Source organism: Schistocerca americana, chromosome X, assembly GCF_021461395.2.
Source record: "Schistocerca americana isolate TAMUIC-IGC-003095 chromosome X, iqSchAmer2.1, whole genome shotgun sequence".
NCBI lineage: Eukaryota > Metazoa > Arthropoda > Insecta > Orthoptera > Acrididae > Schistocerca > Schistocerca americana.
Window position 1 is genome coordinate 684,529,856 of NC_060130.1, and position 22,619 is coordinate 684,552,474.

Consider the following 22,619-nt stretch of genomic DNA (forward strand, 5'->3'; position numbering starts at 1 on the left):
ACAAACTGTTAATCGCTGGTACTATCGGAACGTTTTGCGACGCCTGTGAGAAAATGTGAGAAGGAAAAGGCCTGCACCGTGACGAGACAATTCATGGTTCTTGCATCGCGATAACGCACCTGCACATTCATCCCTGGCGGTGCGTGACTTGCACAAAAACGAAATCACTGTGCTCTCTCATCCTCCGTACTCTCTAGATTTGCCCCCGGCGAACTTTCATTTCAAAAGTTGAAAACCCAGCTGGAAGTACGAAGATCTGCAACGATAGACGAGATAGGAGAAAATTCGCAGAGGGTGCTTCGCGCGATCCAGAAACACGCGTACGAAGACTGTTTCCGGAAGTGGAAACGGCGTTGGGACCGGTGTATAAATTGTGGAGGAGAGTATTTCTAAGGAGACCATGCACAATAAGTAAAAGGTAAGCATACAAAAATGTTGTGGACAAAGTTTCGGAAAGTTTTGAGCAGACTACGTACGTACCCTTCTCATAATTAGGACTGACCCGTGCACTTCCTAGTTCACATGGGAGCATCCGCTTTGCGAAATATTCTCATTAAATTTGGCATAGGAATGGTTGCACAGCTCCGCAGCGTTTCGCATTCTATCTTTGTGTCTTGTTAACTTTGCATAGGCTTAGTTTTCCTGCAATGGTGTGTGTAATATTCACACATGAATGCAATTTTAAATTTAGTATTTAATACCTAAACTTATTTCTGCTCCTTATGAGCCATCCTCAGTGGGGCTTACTCTTCAGAATGTTAGGTACTGTAAGACGGTATTTTCATTATGTCAAGCTGTAAAATGATGAAAATATGCTCTTTCAGTACTAGAAAACAAGACCTGAACATTAGCCACTGATTACACAAAAGTGCTGGCACGTGTAGCATAAAGGTTATTTAAAAGGAGTAGTTATTCACGTGTTGACCTCTTATAATTGTCTTTACATGAAGACACGTATTGTAAGATAGTCACATAATGAAGCTTACGAATTTTCTTCTGAACGTAAGTCCAACAACTGATAAGGGGACTGTACGAAGTACCCCTCAGAGATTTGATTCATATTGACAGTGTGTGTAGGGCAAGCCTAAGACATCTAAATAATAAGAGACAACTCGCGACGCAACTCTTAACCATTTTCGTGATAACATAGATCGAAAACTTTAGGCCTGCTCATGTAGCCTACTTTGTATGGTCGCTAGAATAAAAGTAATTCGCAGCAGAGCGAATCGCTGCAGTTCTTAGGTGTGAGGCCTATGGATGGTATCTTGCTGAAGTTTTTTTTTTTTTTCTCCAACAAACTATTACGAACCCAAAGTGAAGCAGGCGAAAATGGACAGCTATTGTGTTCCGCCTGATTGTAAGATTAGGACTGTCGATCTCGCGACAGAGTATCCAGGATAGTCTGACCGCTCTTCATAGAAGGGATAGGCACGCCTCGGAATCGTGAAAGATTTGAAAAGATGGGAAGAACACACAAAACAAGGTGAACGAAGATCAAGCAACTTAAAAATTGGTCAGTGAACCTAAGATTGTTTTATGGAAACGAGAGAGTGTAATCAGCAGGCGACAAACTTGAAGCAGTGTACTCTTACTGTTAGTCAGTTCCCGATTTGATATTTCAAGCTCCTAACTCTTGTCGTGCTCTACTAGCGAAGACATCGGATTCGTCAGAGAAGAATCAAGACTTGTATCAGCGTGTGAACGCGCTTCACTGCAGAAGATCCTTGGAGCAACCTAAAAATTCCGAATCCAGACTAGAGCCATCTATCCACAATGTGAAAAGGATTTTGTTCTTAACACTGATCAAACAGGTATTATTAAGAACCCATTCTTTCATATCAATTGAAATAAAATTTTTAGACCACAAGATACTAATATGTGAGCTACATTTGTTGCAGGGTGCCAATATGTCAACGACCGAACACGCACCGAACGAGGAACAAAGGTGGTTCTTGTGCAGCGAAAGGATATCCACAAGGTGACACAGTCCTACACTGCACAGTATGCTGTCATATTATCAGAAAAATTACTAGCAACGGTCTTAGTCTGCTTCGAAGCCACCCACCACTGGCTCATTTGGACCAAGGTGAAGAAATCAGTTGTCTGCACGGGAATACAAAAACATTACGGTAACATCTTCAGAGGCTGTCAGACTCACAACAGCAGTACACGAGAATAATCTAACCATAGTCTCGAAGCCATACGTGAGAAGAATAAAAATTCTTCTGCTCAACGATTCACGAATACGGCAAACGATAAAAATAAACTGCCAACGAGACTCTAAGGAGACCTCGCCATTATGAAATTCGGCGCTTACTCTGTCGGCTGCAAACTCCTTATATTCTAGCGGCCATACAAAGTAGTCTGCATAAGTAGGCGTCAGATATTCAAACGCGATTTTCTCGAAAATAGCTGAGAGTTGTCTTCCTGTTTACAAATGTTGAAGTCCTAGTCGTGTCCTACACAGTCAGTGACTCAAAACGGTAAGGGGTAGTTCGTACTGCCCCTTGTGACCTAAATCCTGAAATTGCAGCAATATTTGTTTGAGGCTCTGTTCCATCTAGCTCTTCCGCCGAACTCTTCTTGTCTAATCGTACGCTGGTATGTTGGAATGACAGATATCGTTGCATACACACAGTGGAAGTAACAAGAATATAGGTCAGCAGCCGGAAGGCTCTGGTGCGTCCAGCGCCACGTCATGTGTGTGCATCTCTGAGCGACGGAATGCGTGCGTTAGTGCGTGCGTCAGGCGAAGGCGGGAGCAGAATATAAGCGGTGGAGCACTGCCTCTGCGCACAGTTGCCGTCCTGACCATCAGTCATGGTGAGTAAGTCTTCTCTGCCTTAGCAGCGTCGCAAGCAACTTGCCGATCACTCATTTCGACGTCTTTGCTCGCACATTATACGCTGTTTTTGATAATAGCCACGCTGTCGTAAACTAGTATGCACTATGTATTGCTTTGCTCTTAACAACCGTTTCTAAATAGGCGATCATCCGCAGGGTGTCATTATCTACCGTACAATGCGTGTAACATTACTTTATTATGAATGAATTCCGTGCCTTGTTTCTGACTTGGCACATCGCCTCCTCTCTGGCGCTGCGAACATAAAGTGCAGAAAGTCGTATAAGCAAATCAGTGTGTAATGTCTCTTGCAGCGGTCTCTCCGCGATATTTTCAGAAATTATATAAATTATGTAACTCAGTACATATCTCGAAATATCTCTTCTTATCTTACCGATTCCTAAACTTTAATATACGATGATTATCAATGCAAAGTAGTTTCAAGCCCTATTATTCCTTGGAGCGTCCATTTACTCCATGGAATAGCTTATCTGCTATCTGTTTTCTCTTATGAAAAGAATTAGGCAATGCTTGCCGATTAGCCGTGAGAGGAGGAGGTATGTATTGTTGAGCTAGTCGCCATCTTGATGAGATTCTGTATGAGAAGGAATTTAATACATGAACTAAACTAAAGTGTGTTCGCGTATTATTTAACTGATTATTATTGACAGTGTCTGCTTACTACGCTGTGTTGCACGGGATCAGTGGGGAACGTCTGATTTACACTGGACGAACCTGCCGTTTTGTATGCTCAAGATATCCAGTTACTTCAAATAAATGGGCTAACACGGTCTTACCAGCAGATCTCCGGTCTTCCCCATGTGCTCACCGAAAGTTAATAATTATTACAAATGTTTTCGGGAGATCGACTGACAATTTTCGACGCATCGAGACTTCGAAATTGTTTCACTGCCTTATGGAATTTAAGTTAAGCTCAATTTAGTCAGGATATAACAGTATTGAACTGTGTGAATGTGATAAGCCTGCTTTGTGAAAGAAAATTCCCTTAACATACGAATGTTTTTACTATCCTGATCAGTGAAGCTAAATCAGGCCGGTGTGAGGTTTTTAAATTTTTTGAATACCAAAAAAAATATTAAAAGTGGCAGCTAGCCCCACATGTTATGTTGAGATGAGACAACTTCAGAAAGACGAAAACAGAATTTAGGAAACAATTTTCGCTCCCGTATTTGTTTTAAGACTTAGAGCGGTTTTGCTAGACAGGTCAAACACAATTTCATGATCTTTATTTTACACAAACCGTCCTTATAAATCAGCTGTTCCAGTTACTAATTTAGTCAGCAGAATGGCTATTTCTCTTAAATTAAATATGTAGGTAGACACCTTCGTATGCAGTCTCATACTACTTCTCTGCAGGAAAAGTCACTCTATGCCGGTTAGCCGATAAGTTTTAAAAACAAGACGTAACATTACATCCAAGCACGTTTCAGATAAGTTTGTGCATTTCATGAGAACGAAAAATGGAGTGTGGAAGAGGAAATTCGGCAGCTAGAACCACATTTCCATAACCAGTATTGGAATGTTTACACGGACAAGCGGAAGAAGTGTTGGGAAATAGATTAGCGAAATCCAGTTTTGGGAGCCCAGTGTAAACGTAGTGACAGATAAGTAAATGGAAGGACATGTGTAATTCTGTGAAGTCTCGATTACTGAGAGTATTTAAATGCGGGCATGTGCCCACCTTAGTCTCTAATACGCAGTGCCCGTTTTTTAACTTGCAAACTGAAATAAAGTTGGTTCGCTTATAATCCATATCACTAAAAACTGCACAATGCAAAACTACTTTTTTTTTCTGCTGCGGTTCGAACTCTGCTAAACTGTAATTGACTCACAGGCAATGCTGTCTAGGGCAAGAGCATTAATGCCTGGCAAAGTAATGTTGTTTAAACCAACCTTAGAGTTAGACTGCTTTACGTCATGTACTTTATCTTTTGCGAAATATTAGTGTTTTCACTGTTAAGTAACTAAACTCAGCTCCTGCTGTAATTTAATAAAGAGCTCAGTTTTCCCAGTTACAACAACAAACCATAGCCTGCAACTATGTCTCTCTGAGTACTTTGAAGAAAATACTGAAACTCAGTTTCAGGAAACGACATATTTGAACTACACTTAATGTTCACGATACAGAAAGATCAGCTTCGGTACGAGAATTGATCAACAATACACATTTATTTCTAAAATAGTTATCAAATCCCTATCTAGCTATGGTAACATTTCATTACAGGCAAACCTAAAAGATCAAAAGCAAACGAAACATATAGGTATTTGCCATTTCTTTTAAATACTGATGTTGAGGTAAAGCAGTCATCAACCTGAAGACTGAACACAGTGCTTTACTAGACTGGGTTCTACTGGAGGTATTACGCTTTGCCTTCCTCCTACCTTCAAAGTGTCATACTCAGCCAGTTACAAGGAAACCTATAGATTAACGTGGACTCCACTTTTTTTCGCATTACCAAACATTCCCAAAGGTGTAAGAGGTGACAGAAGAATACTAGGACCGACCGTAGATCGGCGGTGAATAGTACTGCGTTGAGAGTAAAAGATGAGCCGAGTTTGCTGTAAGGGCGCAGAGTTCTACGTGTGGACCCGGACGCGCTGCTATCGTGTCCAGAGCAAACAAGTGACACATACACGCCATCCCTCCGACCACATTTTTTCCTCTTGTTTGTACGCTCCCGCTGACCGAATGATATGGCAGCCTTCACACTCAAGGTATCTAGTCTGGAAGAAGCCAGTTTCATTTCTGTTAATCGCGGAGTGCTAAGTTCCTACGCTGAAGGCAGCTGTAAAAATTCAGAAACAAATTTCTGCTAGCAGTCTGCTACATAAATATGAGCACAACTACCTTGCTTAAAAAACGGTGCGTTAACAAATACTCATACTATTTGGCATCTCAAACTCTCCACTAATTTAATCCTGGAGGTATCATGACTCGTATTTACTCTTCTAATACTAACCGTTGTAGAGGATTTCATTCAGGGTAATCATACAAGCATAATTATACATTCTATTTGTCGTAGTAACCAACCATAATGAAAGCTGTGAATTGTTCCGGTGCACGTACTTACCAACAGTTTCGTCGAGGTAGTAAGGCTACTTTGCCAGGTGTTCTGACGAAAGATGTTGTGTGTGTGTGTGTGTGTGTGTGTGTGTGTGTGTGTGTGTGTGTGTGTGTGTGTGTGTGTGTGTGTGTGTGTGTGTGTGTGTATATATATATATATATATATATATATTACCAAGGGTTCGAACTACAAATATGTTACCAGTTCATCTGTAGTTGTTAGTTATTCCCTTAGCAGGGACGTTGCAGTGGACGACATATTTTGCGTATTTCCATTCAATAATTCTTACTGAATAATTATTTAATTCCTCACTTAGCAAGTGCTGATCGCAAAAAAAAAGCAGTTGGGATAATTGGCATTAACTCGTAATCATCTTGTAGTTACCTCTTCAAGGAGTTGTATTGTAACTGCACCTTCGCATCAACAAAATTTTTGATCGTTTTCCCAGTACGATAAAATGCCAGACAGGTAGCAGTCAAGTTCTAAATCAGACTTAAAATAATACCTCTCGGACAATTTCTTGTATTCCACAGATTAAATTTATTTTATAACAGTTAGCCTGAAAAAAATTAGTTTTTTAGTTGCACGGATATAACTGAAAAATTATAATTTTGTTCTGGAAACTCACTCATTCCATGTCGTTCCGATAAAAAGTCGTTCAGATCTATGGTACAGTAACAGGAGTGGCGAGCAGCTGCTCGTTAGTTTTCAGATGTCTGACAGGCAATGTTTGAAGACGGTCTACATGAGTATGCATCGCAAGTATGTGGTTTACTATGTTAGAGGTGTGATTTCTAGCCTGATGTAAGTCACTCAGGTCGACCTTCAACGGACACGAGAGGGAGAAAGTGGAAGTGTCGAAACTGTTAAAGGAAGACCGGAGTGTCCCATAACCGAAGGCAGAAACTGATGTATTCACCTGCATCGGGACTTTGACCAGATAGGTAAGAACCGCTTATTTTCACACTGACACACTATCAGATATTAAATAGTCTTGCTCTCGAATTAAAGCTCTAGCATTGTACTGTTCGTCCCCCTATGAGTGTCGCAGGCTACTGAACCAAGAAATGCAATGATAAATACCAGAAATACGTTCAGATATGTTCAATCTGAATCGCCGTGTAAAAACAGATTAATCTAGCTGTCTTTCATCCTTATGGCCACGTAAGCTGTGATTCTTCTCGGTGATAGTATCAGCGTCGTTCGTGGAAGAGCCTTAGATTGTAACATTCCAAAGTAATAGCACAATTTCTCGTCGCCCAGTGTATCCAAATGCTAGCTGTTAAAGGGGGAGGGGATAGTTTGAAACCAATCGTGCTTGAATTACAGATCCCACATCTGTAAAGCGCAAATGCCCGAGCCTGTTATCCTGAGGATACTTAAGCCATCAGTTTTGGATTAGGGTCCAATGGCTCGTTATAACGATAGCTGCTGAGCTTATGAAAAAGAGCTCCGAGTATTTAGATGCAGTAATTTAAGAAGTTCGTGCAACACTTGCTGTAATCCTGTTCCTCAGTTCTCTTTTTCTCTGTGGTATTACGTATACGTAACTGGGAGAAATCTGGTCAGAGGTTTCGCTACGGTGCAGTCTGTCTTCAGTAAGCTAAATCCTCTAAAAGGTGCCCGAAACCAGTAGGTTCTGAATTATATAAATGAGGACATGAGAATATTTTCAAATGAGCTAATGATCTGAAATGAATATAAAGTTGTTGACAAAATAACGTAAACCATACAGAAACAACTTGATAGCAACTGTTGAGTGACTTTAACCAGTCTCAGTGCATAAACAAGTGACAGAACTGAACTCTTCATTAACAATTACTGGTCGCCATTGATGGACACATTGTCTGTAACAGGACTAATTGCCGCTTCACCAGAACTCTCAATGCTGGATCCTAGAAGTGTATTTTTCACGGACAGATTGACAGTTGCTTACTGACAGGTGCTCTGTGACACGATACGCAAATATATCCTCAAATTCTAATGTACTAACAGTTTTTGTCGAGGGCCTAAGCTAGTTCTCGCAATCTTTCTATCCCTGCTGGTAAATTTCATCCGATTAGGGTGACACCTGTTACAAAATTTTCTGCATATTCGTTCGGTTCTCCTGGCGCTTACTCCTGCTGTCATACATAAAAAGCATGTCTAAAAGTTCCTTTACCAGTGATGGTTAATCTTAATCAGTCGCGAACGGTAAACCGTGTAACAGACCTAAACTTCTGTGGTTTCTTAAGGTAGCGCACACAGTTCAGAAACGTCTTTCATCCTTCTTATTAAAGATCTCGTACCGCCTGAAACATCCATTTCTGATAATTTACTATCTCGAAATTCAGTAAGGGGTCCTTCACAGTCCGTAATATTTTGACGCTACAGTTTTTGGATACCAAGTACAGTATAACCCTTGTGATAAGTGATTCTTTGAATGACTACAAAAGTGTTTGAACCAGAAAAATCTCAACTTCGTCTGAAAGATTTCACACTCCATTGTACACGAAGTGAGCTTCCCATGTTACCATCTCGTTTTAATATTCTAATGAGAAATCCTTAGATGACAAAATCTTACTTAAAAATAGACGTGTTGCCAAACGGAAGTACGCAGCCTTTTAAACGTTTGTAGATAATTTACCGTTCTCGGCACTAGATTGCCATCGACGGATTAATTCGCTAAAAGCTTAGACACATAATTCCAGTTAGGCATTCTGACCTTTCTTAATATGTGACTATATGATGGCAATGAACACATCTTTTACAAGACTTCATGGTGTTCGGAAGGCTTAACTGCAATTATATATCTTGACGAACTTGTTAGCAAATTAATCTTACCTGAAAACAACAATAGTGTGTTGAAACAATTATGTGAACATAGTAATTTTTAGACGAACTTGGACGTAGTAAATTATTAGAGAGAATCTTAAAAGAGTTAATGTTAGCTGCATTAAGAGTATGTCGCTTTCGGCTGAACCAGTAAGTTTTTTTTCGCTACCCGGCGGAGTCTTTAGTTTCCAGCCCCTAATAGGTATTGTCACTATATAACACGCACATGCTTCCCATTCGCTTTGGGTGCAACATCCGAACTGATGTTAGCAGGTACTAAGGCTGCTTAAAAGCTTAATTTTTCGATTGCATAGCTGTCGAACCTTCCCCCATGAACCATGGACCTTGCCGCTGGTGGGGAGGCTTGCGTGCCTCAGCGATACAGATGGCCGTACCGTAGGTGCAACCACAACGGAGGGGTATCTGTTGAGAGGCCAGACAAACATGTAGTTCCTGAAGAGGGGCAGTTGCAGGGGCAATAGTCTGGATGATTGACTGATCTGGCCTTGTAACATTAACCAAAACGGCCTTGCTGTGCTGGTACTGCGAACGGCTGAAAGCAAGGGGAAACTACAGCCGTAATTTTTCCCGAGGACATGCAGCTTTACTGTATGATTAAATGATGATGGCGTCCTCTTGGGTAAAATATTCCGGAGGTAAAATAGTCCCCCATTCGGATCTCCGGGCGGGGACTACTCAAGAGGACGTTGTTATCAGAAGAAAGAAAACTGGCGTTCTACGGATCGGAGCGTGGAATGTCAGATCCCTTAATCGGGCAGGTAGGTTAGAAAATTTAAAAAGGGAAATGGATAGGTTAAAGTTAGATGTAGTGGGAATTAGTGGAGTTCGGTGGCAGGAGGAACAAGACTTTTGGTCAGGTGATTACAGGGTTATAAATACAAAATCAAATAGGGGTAATGCAGGAGTAGGTTTAATAATGAATAAAAAAATAGGAGTGCGGGTTAGCTACTACAAACAGCATAGTGAACGCATTATTGTGGCCAAGATAGACACAAAGCCCATGCCTACTACAGTAGTACAAGTTTATATGCCAACTAGCTCTGCAGATGATAAAGAAATAGATGAAATGTATGACGAGATAAAAGAAATTATTCAGGTAGTGAAGGGAGACGAAAATTTAATAGTCATGGGTGACTGGAATTCGTCAGTAGGAAAAGGGAGAGAAGGAAACATAGGTGAATATGGATTGGGGGGAAGAAATGAAAGAGGAAGCCGTCTGGTAGAATTTTGCACAGAGCATAACTTAATCATAGCTAACACTTGGTTCAAGAATCATAAAAGAAGGTTGTATACATGGAAGAATCCTGGAGATACTGAAGGTATCAATTATATAATGGTAAGACAGAGATTTAGGAACCAGGTTTTAAATTGTATGACATTTCCAGGGGTAGATGTGGATTCTGACCACAATCTATTGGTTATGAACTGCAGATTGAAACTGAAGAAGCTGCAAAAAGGTGGGAATTTAAGGAGATGGGACCTGGATAAACTGAAAGAACCAGAGGTTGTAGAGTGTTTCAGGGAGAGCATAAGGGAACAATTGACAGGAATGGGGGAAAGAAATACAGTAGAACAACAATGGGTAACTCTGAGGGATGAAGTAGTGAAGGCAGCAGACGATCAAGTAGGTAAAAAGACGAGGGCTAGTAGAAATCCTTGGGTAACAGAAGAAATATTGAATTTAATTGATGAAAGGAGAAAATATAAAAATGCAGTAAATGAAGCAGGCAAAAAGGAATACAAACGTATCAAAAATGAGATCGACAGGAAGTGCAAAATGGCTAAGCAGGGATGGCTAGAGGACAAATGTAAGGATGTAGAGGCTTGTCTGACTAGGGGTAAGATAGATACCGCCTACAGGAAAATTAAAGAGACCTTTGGAGAGAAGAGAACCACTTGTATGAATATCAAGAGTTCAGATGGCAACCCAGTTCTAAGCAAAGAAGGGAAGGCAGAGAGGTGGAAGGAGTATATAGAGGGTTTATACAAGGGCGATGTACTTGAGGACAATATTATGGAAATGGAAGAGGATGTAGATGAAGATGAAATGGGAGATACGATACTGCGTGAAGAGTTTGACAGAGCACTGAAAGACATGAGTCGAAACAAGGCCCCGGGGGTAGACAACATTCCATTAGAACTACTGATGGCCTTGGGAGAGACAGTCATGACAAAACTCTACCATCTGGTGAGCAAGATGTATGAGACAGGCGAAATACCCTCAGACTTCAAGGAGAATATAATAATTCCAATCCCAAAGAAATCAGGTGTTGACAGATGTGAAAATTACCGAACAATCAGTTTAATAATTCACGGCTGCAAAATACTAACGCGAATTCTTTACAGACAAAAACTAGTAGAAGCGGACCTCGGGGAAGATCAGTTTGGATTCCGAAGAAATGTTGGAACACGTGAGGCAATACTAACCTTACGACTTATCTTAGAAGAAAGATTAAGAAAAGGCAAACCTACGTTTCTAGCATTTGTAGACTTAGAGAAAGCTTTTGACAATGTTAGCTGGAATACTCTCTTTCAAATTCTGAAGGTGGAAAGGGTAAAATACAGGGAGCGAAAGGCTATTTACAATTTGTACAGAAACCAAATGGCAGTTATAAGAGTCGAGGGACATGAAAGGGAAGCAGTGGTTGGGAAAGGAGTGAGACAGGGTTGTAGCCTCTCCCCGATGTTATTCAATCTGTATATTGAGCAAGCAGTAAAGGAAACAAAAGAAAAATTCGGAGTAGGTATTAAAATTCATGGAGAAGAAGTAAAAACTTTGAGGTTTGCCAATGACATTGTAATTCTGTCAGACAGCAAGGGACTTGGAAGAGCAGTTGAATGGAATGGACAGTGTCTTGAAAGGAGGATATAAGATGAACATCAGCAAAAGCAAAACGAGGATAATGGAATGTAGTCGTATTAAATCGGGTGATGCTGAGGGAATTAGATTAGGAAATGAGACACTTAAAGTAGTAAAGGAGTTTTGCTATTTGGGGAGCAAAATAACTGATGATGGTCGAAGTAGAGAGGATATAAAATGTAGACTGGCAATGGCAAGGAAATCGCTTCTGAAGAAGAGAAATTTGTTAACATGGAGTATAGATTTAAGTGTCAGGACGTCGTTTCTGAAAGTATTTGTATGGAGTGTAGCCATGTATGGAAGTGAAACATGGACGATAACTAGTTTGGACAAGAAGAGAATAGAAGCTTTCGAAATGTGGTGCTACAGAAGAATGCTGAAGATAAGGTGGGTAGATCACGTAACTAATGAGGAGGTATTGAATAGGATTGGGGAGAAGAGAAGTTTGTGGCACAACTTGACTAGAAGAAGGGATCGGTTGGTAGGACACGCTTTGAGGCATCAAGGGATCACAAATTTAGCATTGGAGGGCAGCGTAGAGGGTAAAAATCGTAGAGGGAGACCAAGAGATGAATACACTAAGCAGATTCAGAAGGATGTAAGTTGCAGTAGGTACTGGGAGATGAAGAAGCTTGCACGGGATAGAGTAGCATGGAGAGCTGCATCAAACCAGTCTCAGGACTGAAGACGACAACAACAACAGCTGTCGAACAACTTTAAACTCTTTTTCCAAGAAGGGTCAATTGACTTGAGCTATTTACCTATACTTCTGGTGCTAATACTTCTCATTTCCCTCTAGTATTCTCCCTAAGTATCGGTTTCCTTCAAGATTAGTTTAAGCCTGCGGTTCTTCGGCTTTCCTGGAGAATCCTCTTTTTCCCCTATCGTGTAACAACTGTACACCCCTTCAGTCACACAGTGTTCTTTCTGTGGCTCTGATATTTTCCTTGTACGATGCTTTAAATTCATTCGAATAACCTTTCCTTGTTCTAGCTTAACATGAATCTTAATATCAAATTCACATCGTTTCTCTAATTTTCTTCTATTCGTTTCTACTACTTCTTTCTTATGAACTGAATACAACTTAGTGTCCTTGACTCTATATTTGTTCCATGAAACTACTGTAAAAACATTGGATGTTACATGTATAACTTGGAAAACTGTGTGAGACAATGATTAAACTGACCTAGATATTAAACATTCATTCCGCTCCAGTTACGAATGAAATGTAAGGTTAACTGCTTAATCTTCCTTCCCCGACTATACGTAGTATATGTGGCAAATTGTACGTCGCCTGTGGTTCACATTCCACATCAAAATCTGCATTCCATCCGTAATAGCTCAGTGAGCTGGTAATCAGGTTGGAAGACGATTAAGTTAGTATGTGTTCAAAGTAACCTTTCGCTTTGTAATCTCGATGCTTTTACTTAAAAGGAGCTACGCAGATTTTTCGACTTGACCTTCTTCTCAAGAACTTTAGTTATCTATGTGAAAATTCAGTTAAATGTCTGTCCTGTGCCTCGTTCACGATAGCTCGAAAACTTTCCTGTGATTATGTAGATAGCTTCTGCTGCTCTGGCAAGGTACGTAAACATCATTAGCACTATCACTTGACTGACAGAAGCAAAACATTTCCGGCTCAACTAGTTATGTGTTAAGGCATCTCAAGAAAATCACCTTAAAGCAACTGGTCGCAAAAGCCCACTTCAAAATCTGGCGTTGTCTTACAGCTTCGGTATAGCATAGCATATGTTTCATTATTGATTTATAGAGCAATGATGTCGCATGAGCGCTCAGTCAGGTGTATCTTTCATCGTGGTCATCATGTATATGTTTTGAACCATTATTCCATGATAGAGTAATTCATGAAGAAAATTAAGCATCTGAGTAGGCCGTACTATGTCAGACTGTACGAAGTCAGTTACAGCATTCGTCAAATACTCGTTGGTTTGAATTTATAGTTATTCCTTAAGGTTGAAAGTAAAAGAGAAAAATATTTGTTCACAATTAATAACTGGTCATATGACTTAAAAGATAAAATATCTATGGTTAAAATTTTGGAAAGACTTCATATTTTCGCAGTAGTGTTTGTAGCCGCTTCGGAATCATGTTGAGGTTCCTTTTTAATGGTGTGATTAATTTCTCACTTGCACAGTTTCACGGCAAGGACGGATAGGGAGTAAGATCAGTCTCTTTGGTGGCGACTGAATAGCCAACTTAATATCTCAGGAGTTCCGTAGTGCTGGATGAACACTCTTAGCCTCGCGGCCAAAATAACTGGAGGACCTCATTTTGGCGTAAGCTTTCGCACATCATCCCTTTGAGACAGTTAAGTGAGACACAAAGACTGATTACCAGTCAGTGACTAACTGAAATCAAAAAATAACTTCAATGTATAGAAACTGTTCGCTCTCCGTGAAGTAATGTCGTACCTTCTGAACTAGTACTACCTTTCGTGCCCACAAATGCAGGAACTGGCATCTAATCGCTTTTGCTGGTCCACCAGAAACGTGCAATATCTACAGAAAATTTCCAAAACTAACACGAGATCAGTTGCATTGTACTAGTGTTTATATTGTAATATGCCGGCGTCAAGCCGGCCAGTGTGGCCGAGCGGTTCTAGGCGCTTCAGTCCAGAACCGCGCGACCGCTACGGTGGCAGGTTCGAATCCTGCCTCGGGCAAGGATGTGTGTGATGTCCTTAGGTTAGCTAGGTTTAAGTAGTTCTAAGTTCTAGGGGACTGATTACCTCAGAAGTTAAGTCCTATAGTGCTCAGAGCCATTTGAACAATTTTTTTTTGTCGGCGTCAAAACGATTAGACAAAGGCTGCATTGTTGAAGATGGATTTATAGGCCTGCTTTAAGGCTCACACATTTTACATCGAGAGACCCATGACGGGACATGGAACGACACTCACATCCAGTCTCGTCAAACACACACAAAATATTGCCACTTGACGGAATATACATTTAGATACCTTACTTTGCACAGCTTGAACGGTATTATTTGCAAAATTGGTTCTTATGCAACCAGCGATATAAAGAAACCGGAGACTTTTTGCGTCGGTAAAAGACTAGCACTAAAGTGTATTATGCTACCATATCACACAGCACGTCTGAAATTCCAAAAAATTTTCTTAGCATCACATGGCATGTGCCTGTTAGTAATAAAATTGGACTTCTATAACCTAAAGTAATGGACCCGATGGTGCAGAACAGAGACGTAGTGAAGACTATTAGACGCAAAAACATCATTTGTGCATTATGCCTTGAACATCACGCAGCAGTCAGTTAAGCAAGAAAGTGACAGTTGACGATAAAAACAATACAACGCAGATGGTGGTAGCCGCTCTTCCGTTTAATGCTTCGAAATGACAGAACATTCGCGAGTGGGATTAAAACGAAAATTACGGTACACATTGGGAGGAAAAATCGCTGTCCACACCGGCGATGTCAGTGTTCTGAGCGCCATATATCGTCTAGACTTCTATCTCATGCAATGCTCAACGAAGAGTTTGTGATAACTTTAAATTCACTTGTAAATTTAATACCGCGTAGTGGTTCTGAATTTACCATCTGGCTTATAGAGGTCATTGAATACAATACTAAAAGCCATCAGTTAACGCTCGCGTTAAAACCTAAAGCACGATCCAAGTGTCAAATCACAGCACGGTTTTGGTAGGTAAACTGAAAATTTATCAGAAGTCTACAGTTGAAATCTGCCCACCATTATAACAAAGAGCAATATCTTTCTTGTTGAGTACTTCAGTTCCTACTAACGGCTACAAAGAAACTACATGGTGTGTGCCCGTGACCTTCAACGACTGTAAAACTATTAAGATAGAATTTTTCCGCTTCTGTTGTATTTTACTGTTAGAAGAGTAATTTCTTCCTTTAGGCTATTTTGAAGTGATTTTCTGCGACATAAAAATAAGCTATAAGCATTAAAATAGCTGTGGTGCCGGCTAGGTTCGAACATTATGAATTACCTCGAAGAAAAACATTTGACACAGGCAGCACGGATTCAGAAAACATCGTTCTTATGAAACACAACTACCTCTTTATGCTCATGAAGTAATGAGTGCTTTCGACAGGGTATGTAAAATTGATTCCATATTTTTAGATTTTCAAAAGGCTTTAGACACCGTTCCTGACAAGCGTCTTCTAACCAAACTACTCGCCTATGGAACACCACCTCCGTTGTGCTACTGGATTCGTGATTCCCTGTCAGAAAGGTCACAGTTCGTAGTAATTGACGGAAAGTCATCGATTAAAACAGGAGTAATATCCGGCGTTCCCCAAGGAAGTGTTATAGACCCTCTGTTGTTCCTGACCTATATTAACGACGTAGGAACCAATCTGAGTAGCCCTCTTAGATTGTTTGCAGATGATGCTGTCATTTACCGTCTTCTGAAGTTATCAGATAGCCAAAACGAATTGCAAAATGATTTAGATGCGATATCGGTGAGGTTCGAAAAGTGGCAATTGACCCTGAATAAAGAAAAGTGTGAAGTTATTCACATGAGTACTAAAAGAAATCCGCTAAATTTCGATCAGGCGATAAGTCACAAATCTGAAGGCTGTAAATTCAACTAAATACTTAAGGATTACAATTACAAATAACCTAAATTTTAACTATCACGTAGTGTTGTGGGTAGAGCAAATCAAAGACTGCGATACATTGGCAGAACACTTAAAAGGTGCAACAGGTCTACTAAAGAGACTTACACCACGCTTAACCGCCCTATTCTGGAGCACTGCTGGGCGGTGTGGGATCCGCATCAGGTGGGACTGACGGATAACATCGGAAAAAGTTCAAAGAAGGGCAGCTCATTTACTTGCCACAGACATTATACGTGAATTGGAGTGCCAATCATTAAAACAATGCCGGCCGAAGTGGCCATGCGGTTAAAGGCGCTGCAGTCTGGAACCGCAAGACCGCTACGGTCGCAGGTTCGAATCCTGCCTCGGGCATGGATGTTTGTGATGTCCTTAGGTTAGTTAGGTTTAACTAGTTCTAAGTTCTAGGGGACTAATGACCTCAGCAGTTGAGTCCCATAGTGCTCAGAGCCATTTGAACCATTAAAACAAAGGTGTTTTCCAAACGTTCTGTTGGTACACACCTACATAGGGAGAATTGATCATCACGATAAAATAAATCAGGGCTCGCACAGAGAAACTGAAGTGCTCGTCTTTCCCGTGCGTCGTTAGTGTGAAATGGTAGAGACAGCTTGAAGGTGGTTCATTGAACCCTCTGCCAGGCACTTTATTGTGAATAGCAGAGTAATCACGTAGATGTAGACGTATGAGGAAAATCATTGTCAAATTATCAGCTCCACTTATATTAAATGGAAATAATATTGGAATCCCTTTGTTAAAAGTACATTATATAAAGCATAGCACAGGACTTCCTGTGTGTAAATTTCTATGTTGGGATACACAGGCCTGGCCATGCAGTTTAGTTCCCTTCTCATAAAGTAGCACCTGGTGTAATATGAAAAAAGGCACACTTGGAAACAGGCTTAGTGACACAAATTCTGTAAATATATACGCAACTGCTTCCCTTTCACTTCTATTTACACATAAACGCAAGTTCCCAAGATTGTGAATTCTTAAGTTAGGAATACGCTTAAAAATAAGTACTCCTGAGAAAATTTTAGTTCCTTTGAAAACCTGAAATACTTAGTAAGAGATAACGTTGTGTGAAATTGTGTTTTACTTAAAATTTACACATTGAATGATATTTACACCAACCTAGGTTACAAAAAATAAAGCAAAATAAATATGCACCACTTAAAATGTACTGGAGACTATATAATACGTAGAGACCGCGCGTTCTGCTTTAGTGGATAGTAAAACGCACAAAAATTCTTAGGCAACCAATTTGTTCCTTTCAAAGATGCCAACCGGCTAAAGACAAGTGAAAATTTTTACTATTAGAGTTAAATCTTATGGATATGCTTACCAGCAGGTTATGATGAAATGAGGCGGAATTTGTTTCCTTCTAACATGGAATAAGGCCAGTTGTAAACCACGCAAAACAGTTAATGAGGGGAGATGTTATTTCCAATTAGGTTCTTCTTCCGTTCTTAGCGTTTTTAATTTCTCATTGTTTTTGTTCCTGAGTAAACATTTTTCCACCTTTTTTTCTTGAAACCGCCTTGAAGTTTTTCAATTTTGGTTCTGAATGTTTTCGAATATTTTACGTTATTTTAATCTCCTCTAAGTCTTTCTCATGATATTTGATCCTTGGAGTTTCGTTCGTTATTGAAATACTGTATAATTCTTTTAGTCCATCTATTTTTCATTCTTTTTACACTTCTAAAGAAATTTATCCGCCTTCTCCGGATTAAGAGTTCCAGAATTTTTTCATACTCCTTTGTTGCTTCATAATTTTTAACTGCCGTTTTCTTCTATGGTTGTTCTCTGACCTTTTCGAAAGACTCGTTTTTTTTTCTCCTCCACTTTTTCTATTTATCCCACTTTAAGTATGGCAATGCAATCTGCTGCATAGAGCACTTGTGGTTTTACAACTGTTTCGTAGCGTCTGATCTTCGCGTTAATGGCAATAGGTTTTTATGTAGCGTCATTGAGTTGATACGTATATCATCTCCATCTTCTGGGATGTAGCATTGTTAGCTTCTTTGCTCATTTCAGTGGTTTGAGTGATTTCTAAGACATATTTAAATTTTTGAACTGTTAATTTTTCTAAAATGTGTTGTCAACGGTTAGAGGAACCTACGATACGAATCATGCATTCTGTTTTGGATGTCGAGATTTATAGCCGTGCTTTCTTTAAAATTCTTCGGATGAGGTTTATTTAGGTGATAGCTGATTCTATATCTTTGACAAAGATTGCGAGGATACACCCAAAGGCCAGGCAGTTGATTTTGAATTATTCCAGCTTTTTGTCATACAGTTCACCATTTTCTAACGATTCTTCCCCAAGCGCGATTAGAGTGCAGGGGAAAGTCCTTGTCCAACCCTTGCTCGCATCTGAAATGGTTCAGAAATTGGGCCTTTGAATTTCTTTCGATTTAGTGTTGGAGACAGATCTCTAAATCCACGGAAATTAGTTTTGCACATCATGTAGTGCCTTGTTATTGACGTTTAATATTTGTTTCACATGTCTTTTAATAACCCCATTGTGTCTCTACTTGCTATTCAAACTTTATTATTGGACCACAACTGTTTTTTTGTAAGTTACTGATTCTACCGTCGTCAGAACAGGTTGTTCGTTGGGCATCCGCCAGGCACATTTGAAGCTACACAATTTACCATTATTAATCACTACAGTCAACGTTCTTCCGGTGCTCCACACAATTGACGACATTTAAAATGTAACGCCACTTGGTCGCGTAAACATTGTTATGAGCAGTGATTTATAAGTCGCAGCGCTATCACGAAAATAGAACAGTACAGGCAACAGAACTGCCAATGAATGTCCCTGCCTCAGTTTCACATGTTTCCTTTAGAACAACATGCGTTATACGCAACGGAATCACTCGCCATGGTTTACTGTATCTGACTGGTTCGCACAGTAAACTTCAGGATTGGTAGCCCTTGGCATTTCTGAAACCTACCAGAGATGCTTGTTTTGTGCTTACCTGAAGTTTCTATGTAAACGTAGGTAAGAATGGAGACGAAAAAAGTTAGCAAAATGTTTTATAATGAATACCAGAACTGGAGTCCCCAAATTTCGTAGAGTGTGCGACTTACATTACGCTCTTTGTAGGAGTGGAATATGTATGTCAAATTTTGTACGCTTGTGGCAATCTACAGCCATCGCCATGCATGCTTACATGCTTAGATCCGTACGATACTCCTGCTAGCAATATTCCAGGGAAGATCTCATAGGCATCAACAATTATCGTAAGCAGTAAGATAATTGGCAGCACAGTTTTTTTTTCAGCTATTTACAGTCGCCATGTTGTGATGGTCTAGTAGGTACCTAGCTGTCGATCTTCAGCCATGGTAAAAAGCAGTTTATATCCACACGCACGCACTTAAATTATACCATAACGATGATACGCTTCTCACTAAGAAGTGGTTTTGAACCGTCCTACCGAGCGAGGTGGCGCAGTGGTTAGCACACTGGACTCGCACTCGGGGGGGGAGGACGGTTCAATCCAGTCTCCGACCATCCTGATTTAGGTTTTCCGTGATTTCCCTAAACCGCTTCAGGCAAATGCCGGGATGGTTCCTTCGAAAGGGCACGGCCGATTTCCTTCCCCATCCTTCCCTCACCCGAGCTTGCGCTCCGTCTCTAATGACCTCGTTGTCGACGGGACGTTAAACACTAATCTCCTCCTGAACCGTCCTCTGCCCAGCCTATCAACCTGTCTGAGCCCTTACTTCCCAGATACGTGATTATTCATAGTCTGGGAGGGAAAAGCGATTAAAACTGCCCTGGGAAATATATGGAGTGTCTAGATGTGGACGTGGGATTTGCGGTACGCGTACGCCAGTGGGCTAAGTTTTTACAGGTTCGGGTCTGCGATGTGGCATCTTCATTACTAGTATAATATGCGAGCTCAAGGATTTGAAGAAAGCGATAAAACTTTGTGAGGGCAGAGATCCAGGCTACATTTGCATAGGCGAGGATAGGACGTATGAGGGTCTTACCTTTCTGGATAACGGTCGTTCGATTTATCCTCTATTGGTGTCTGAAGTTCAGGCCTCAAATTATGCATGCTCTTCGCTCACTTTACTGATAGGTAGTTTGCATTATACCTTCAGTGTTTGAAAATCACAACTTGAATGTGTGGTAATCCAGACACAACGATGCATAGAACAATACTGGTAATAAGCAACTAGGATTAGAGAAAACTTGCATTCGCAAACTCAGCAGTGCGCTATGTGACCAGAAAGGTCATTGTTAAGCCTAATTCACACAGTAAAGAGTAGAGGTGTAAACTTAAGAGGAAATGGCATTATGGCTCGTAGGCATAAAAGGTCGTAAATATGTATAACAGTATGACAGGAATTGGGCAGATTGGTCGGTCGCTGGGAACTGGGTTTCACATAAATACTATATACCAGCCCTGTGGAAAGCCTTTATGCTGAGACTGCTGAACCTCCACTGTCCAATCGGCGAGCAGTCCTTCTGAGTCGTTATGCTAGCCATCTGTCTTCCATGCCTGCTAATCCAGCCCATGACATTTTTTCGACGCCTCCTTTGATGTAGGGTATGCAGGCCGCCCCTCCTCCCTACTACCACCGGGAGTCCGCTTCCGTCAACTGCTCCATTCTCTTTCCTTCCGCTTTCCTAAAACCTTCTTGACAACTTGGGGTACAGCACCGCCTTGGCTCCGTCCCCGGATCTGCCTGCTCCGTGACCTTTGTCGATTTCCCAAGGATGGTACCCCGTCACTTGTTTATCGTCGGGCATTTGCTGCTCTATGTGCACAAATGACGGACGCCACATTTATTTACACCGACGGCTCGAAAACAGTTAGGTGTAGGGAGTGCCTATATTGTTGGCGACACCCCGACTCACTTTCGGCTTCCTGACCAGTGTTCGGTTTGTTCTGCGGAGCTTTACGCTGTTCTCCAGGCTGTCCACTACATCCGCCGCCATCAGCGGATACAGTACGTTATCTGCTCAGATTCTCTCAGCTCTCTCCTCAGTCTCCAAGCGCTTTACCCTGTCAACCCTCTGGTCCACCGGATTCAGGACTGTCTGCGCTTGCTCCACGTGGGGGGCGTCTCGGTGGCGTTCCTCTGGCTCCCGGGACACGTTGGTACCTGTGGAAATGAGGCGGCCGATATTGCAGCCAAGGCTGCAGTCTCTCTTCTTCGGCCAGCTATTCAATCGATTCCCTTCGCCGATCTACGGAGCGTTTTATGTCGTCGTGTTGTTCATTTATGGCACGCGCATTGGTCGACACTTCCCCATAATAAATTGCGGGACGTGAAAGCTCTTCCTTGTGCTTGGACCTCTTCCTCCCGAACGCGTCGTCGGGAGGAGGTAATTTTAACTAGACTCCGGATAGGGCACTGTCTTTTTAGCCATCTTTTAAGCGGCGATCCTCCCCCACTCTGTCCCCACTGCTCTCAGCTGTGGACGGTAAGACACCTTTTAATTGAGTGCCCCTATTTTACTCCGTTACGCTCCCGTCTGCAGCTATTGCCTGATATATCGTCGATTTTAGCAGATGACACGCGCTCAGCCGATCGCGTTCTCGAGTTCATTAGTGCCAGTGAAATGAAGTCAGTCATTTGAAGCTTTTTTTTTGGGGACAACCAACCCCTTTCTGTAGTGGATTTTTAAGCCTTCCTTCTGCTTTTAGTTTTTCCAATTTTATGACTTTCGTTCCCATTGCTGCTGATTTCCATTTTCGGTTTTTTACTGTTTCCTAACTCACAGACCGGGCGCTAATGACCATAGCAGTTTTGCGCCCTAAAACCAAAACAAAAAAGAAACATAAATACTACAGCTCATAAAGATACGCGCCCACTAGTTACCTGTAAGAGTAATTTCAGCATCCGTAAAGAATAAAAGAAATACCAGATAACAAAGAAGAGATAATAGCGTCAGTCGTCGCATTTTGCCCTATTGTCCCTCGACATCTTCCTGCAAATGAAGATTCAAAGTTTATGAAAGAGGCTGCATGTCAACAGATGAAGAATGTCAATTTTTTAATTGTCACCAGTTCGTTGTACTCTTTCAGCCTTCCAACTGATAGAATATTTCAGATCCTTACACCAGCAAATTCTATGCCTATCTTCAGAAACTGAACGCACTATTCGTGAGGCGAAACTCTCGTTGGCGTTAACATGACAGATAAAATCGGCCACTTTCGTCAACAGCGGTCGTTCAGGGATATGCTGCGAAACCTCACCTTGGCCAGACCATGTAAATTTCCGTTTACATAAACAGGATCATAATATTCAGTTAGAAGAAACGCCACACTCTAATCCAGCACTCCTGGAATATTTCCCCAAATGATACCGCCTGTCTATTGATGGTTTTTGTAGCTATTATTGTTTTCCT

General features: G+C 41.1%; 1 protein-coding gene across 1 annotated transcript in view; it reads left to right on the forward strand.

The window, feature by feature from the left end:
- The first annotated feature begins 2,779 nt into the window (after positions 1-2,779).
- Positions 2,780-22,619, forward strand: part of LOC124556676 — a 28,444-nt gene continuing 8,604 nt past the window's right edge. The window contains exon 1 of the mRNA XM_047130642.1: positions 2,780-2,823. Within this exon, the coding sequence (XP_046986598.1) occupies positions 2,821-2,823 (3 nt within the window). The 5' untranslated portion in view covers positions 2,780-2,820. The remainder of the gene's footprint in view (positions 2,824-22,619) is intronic.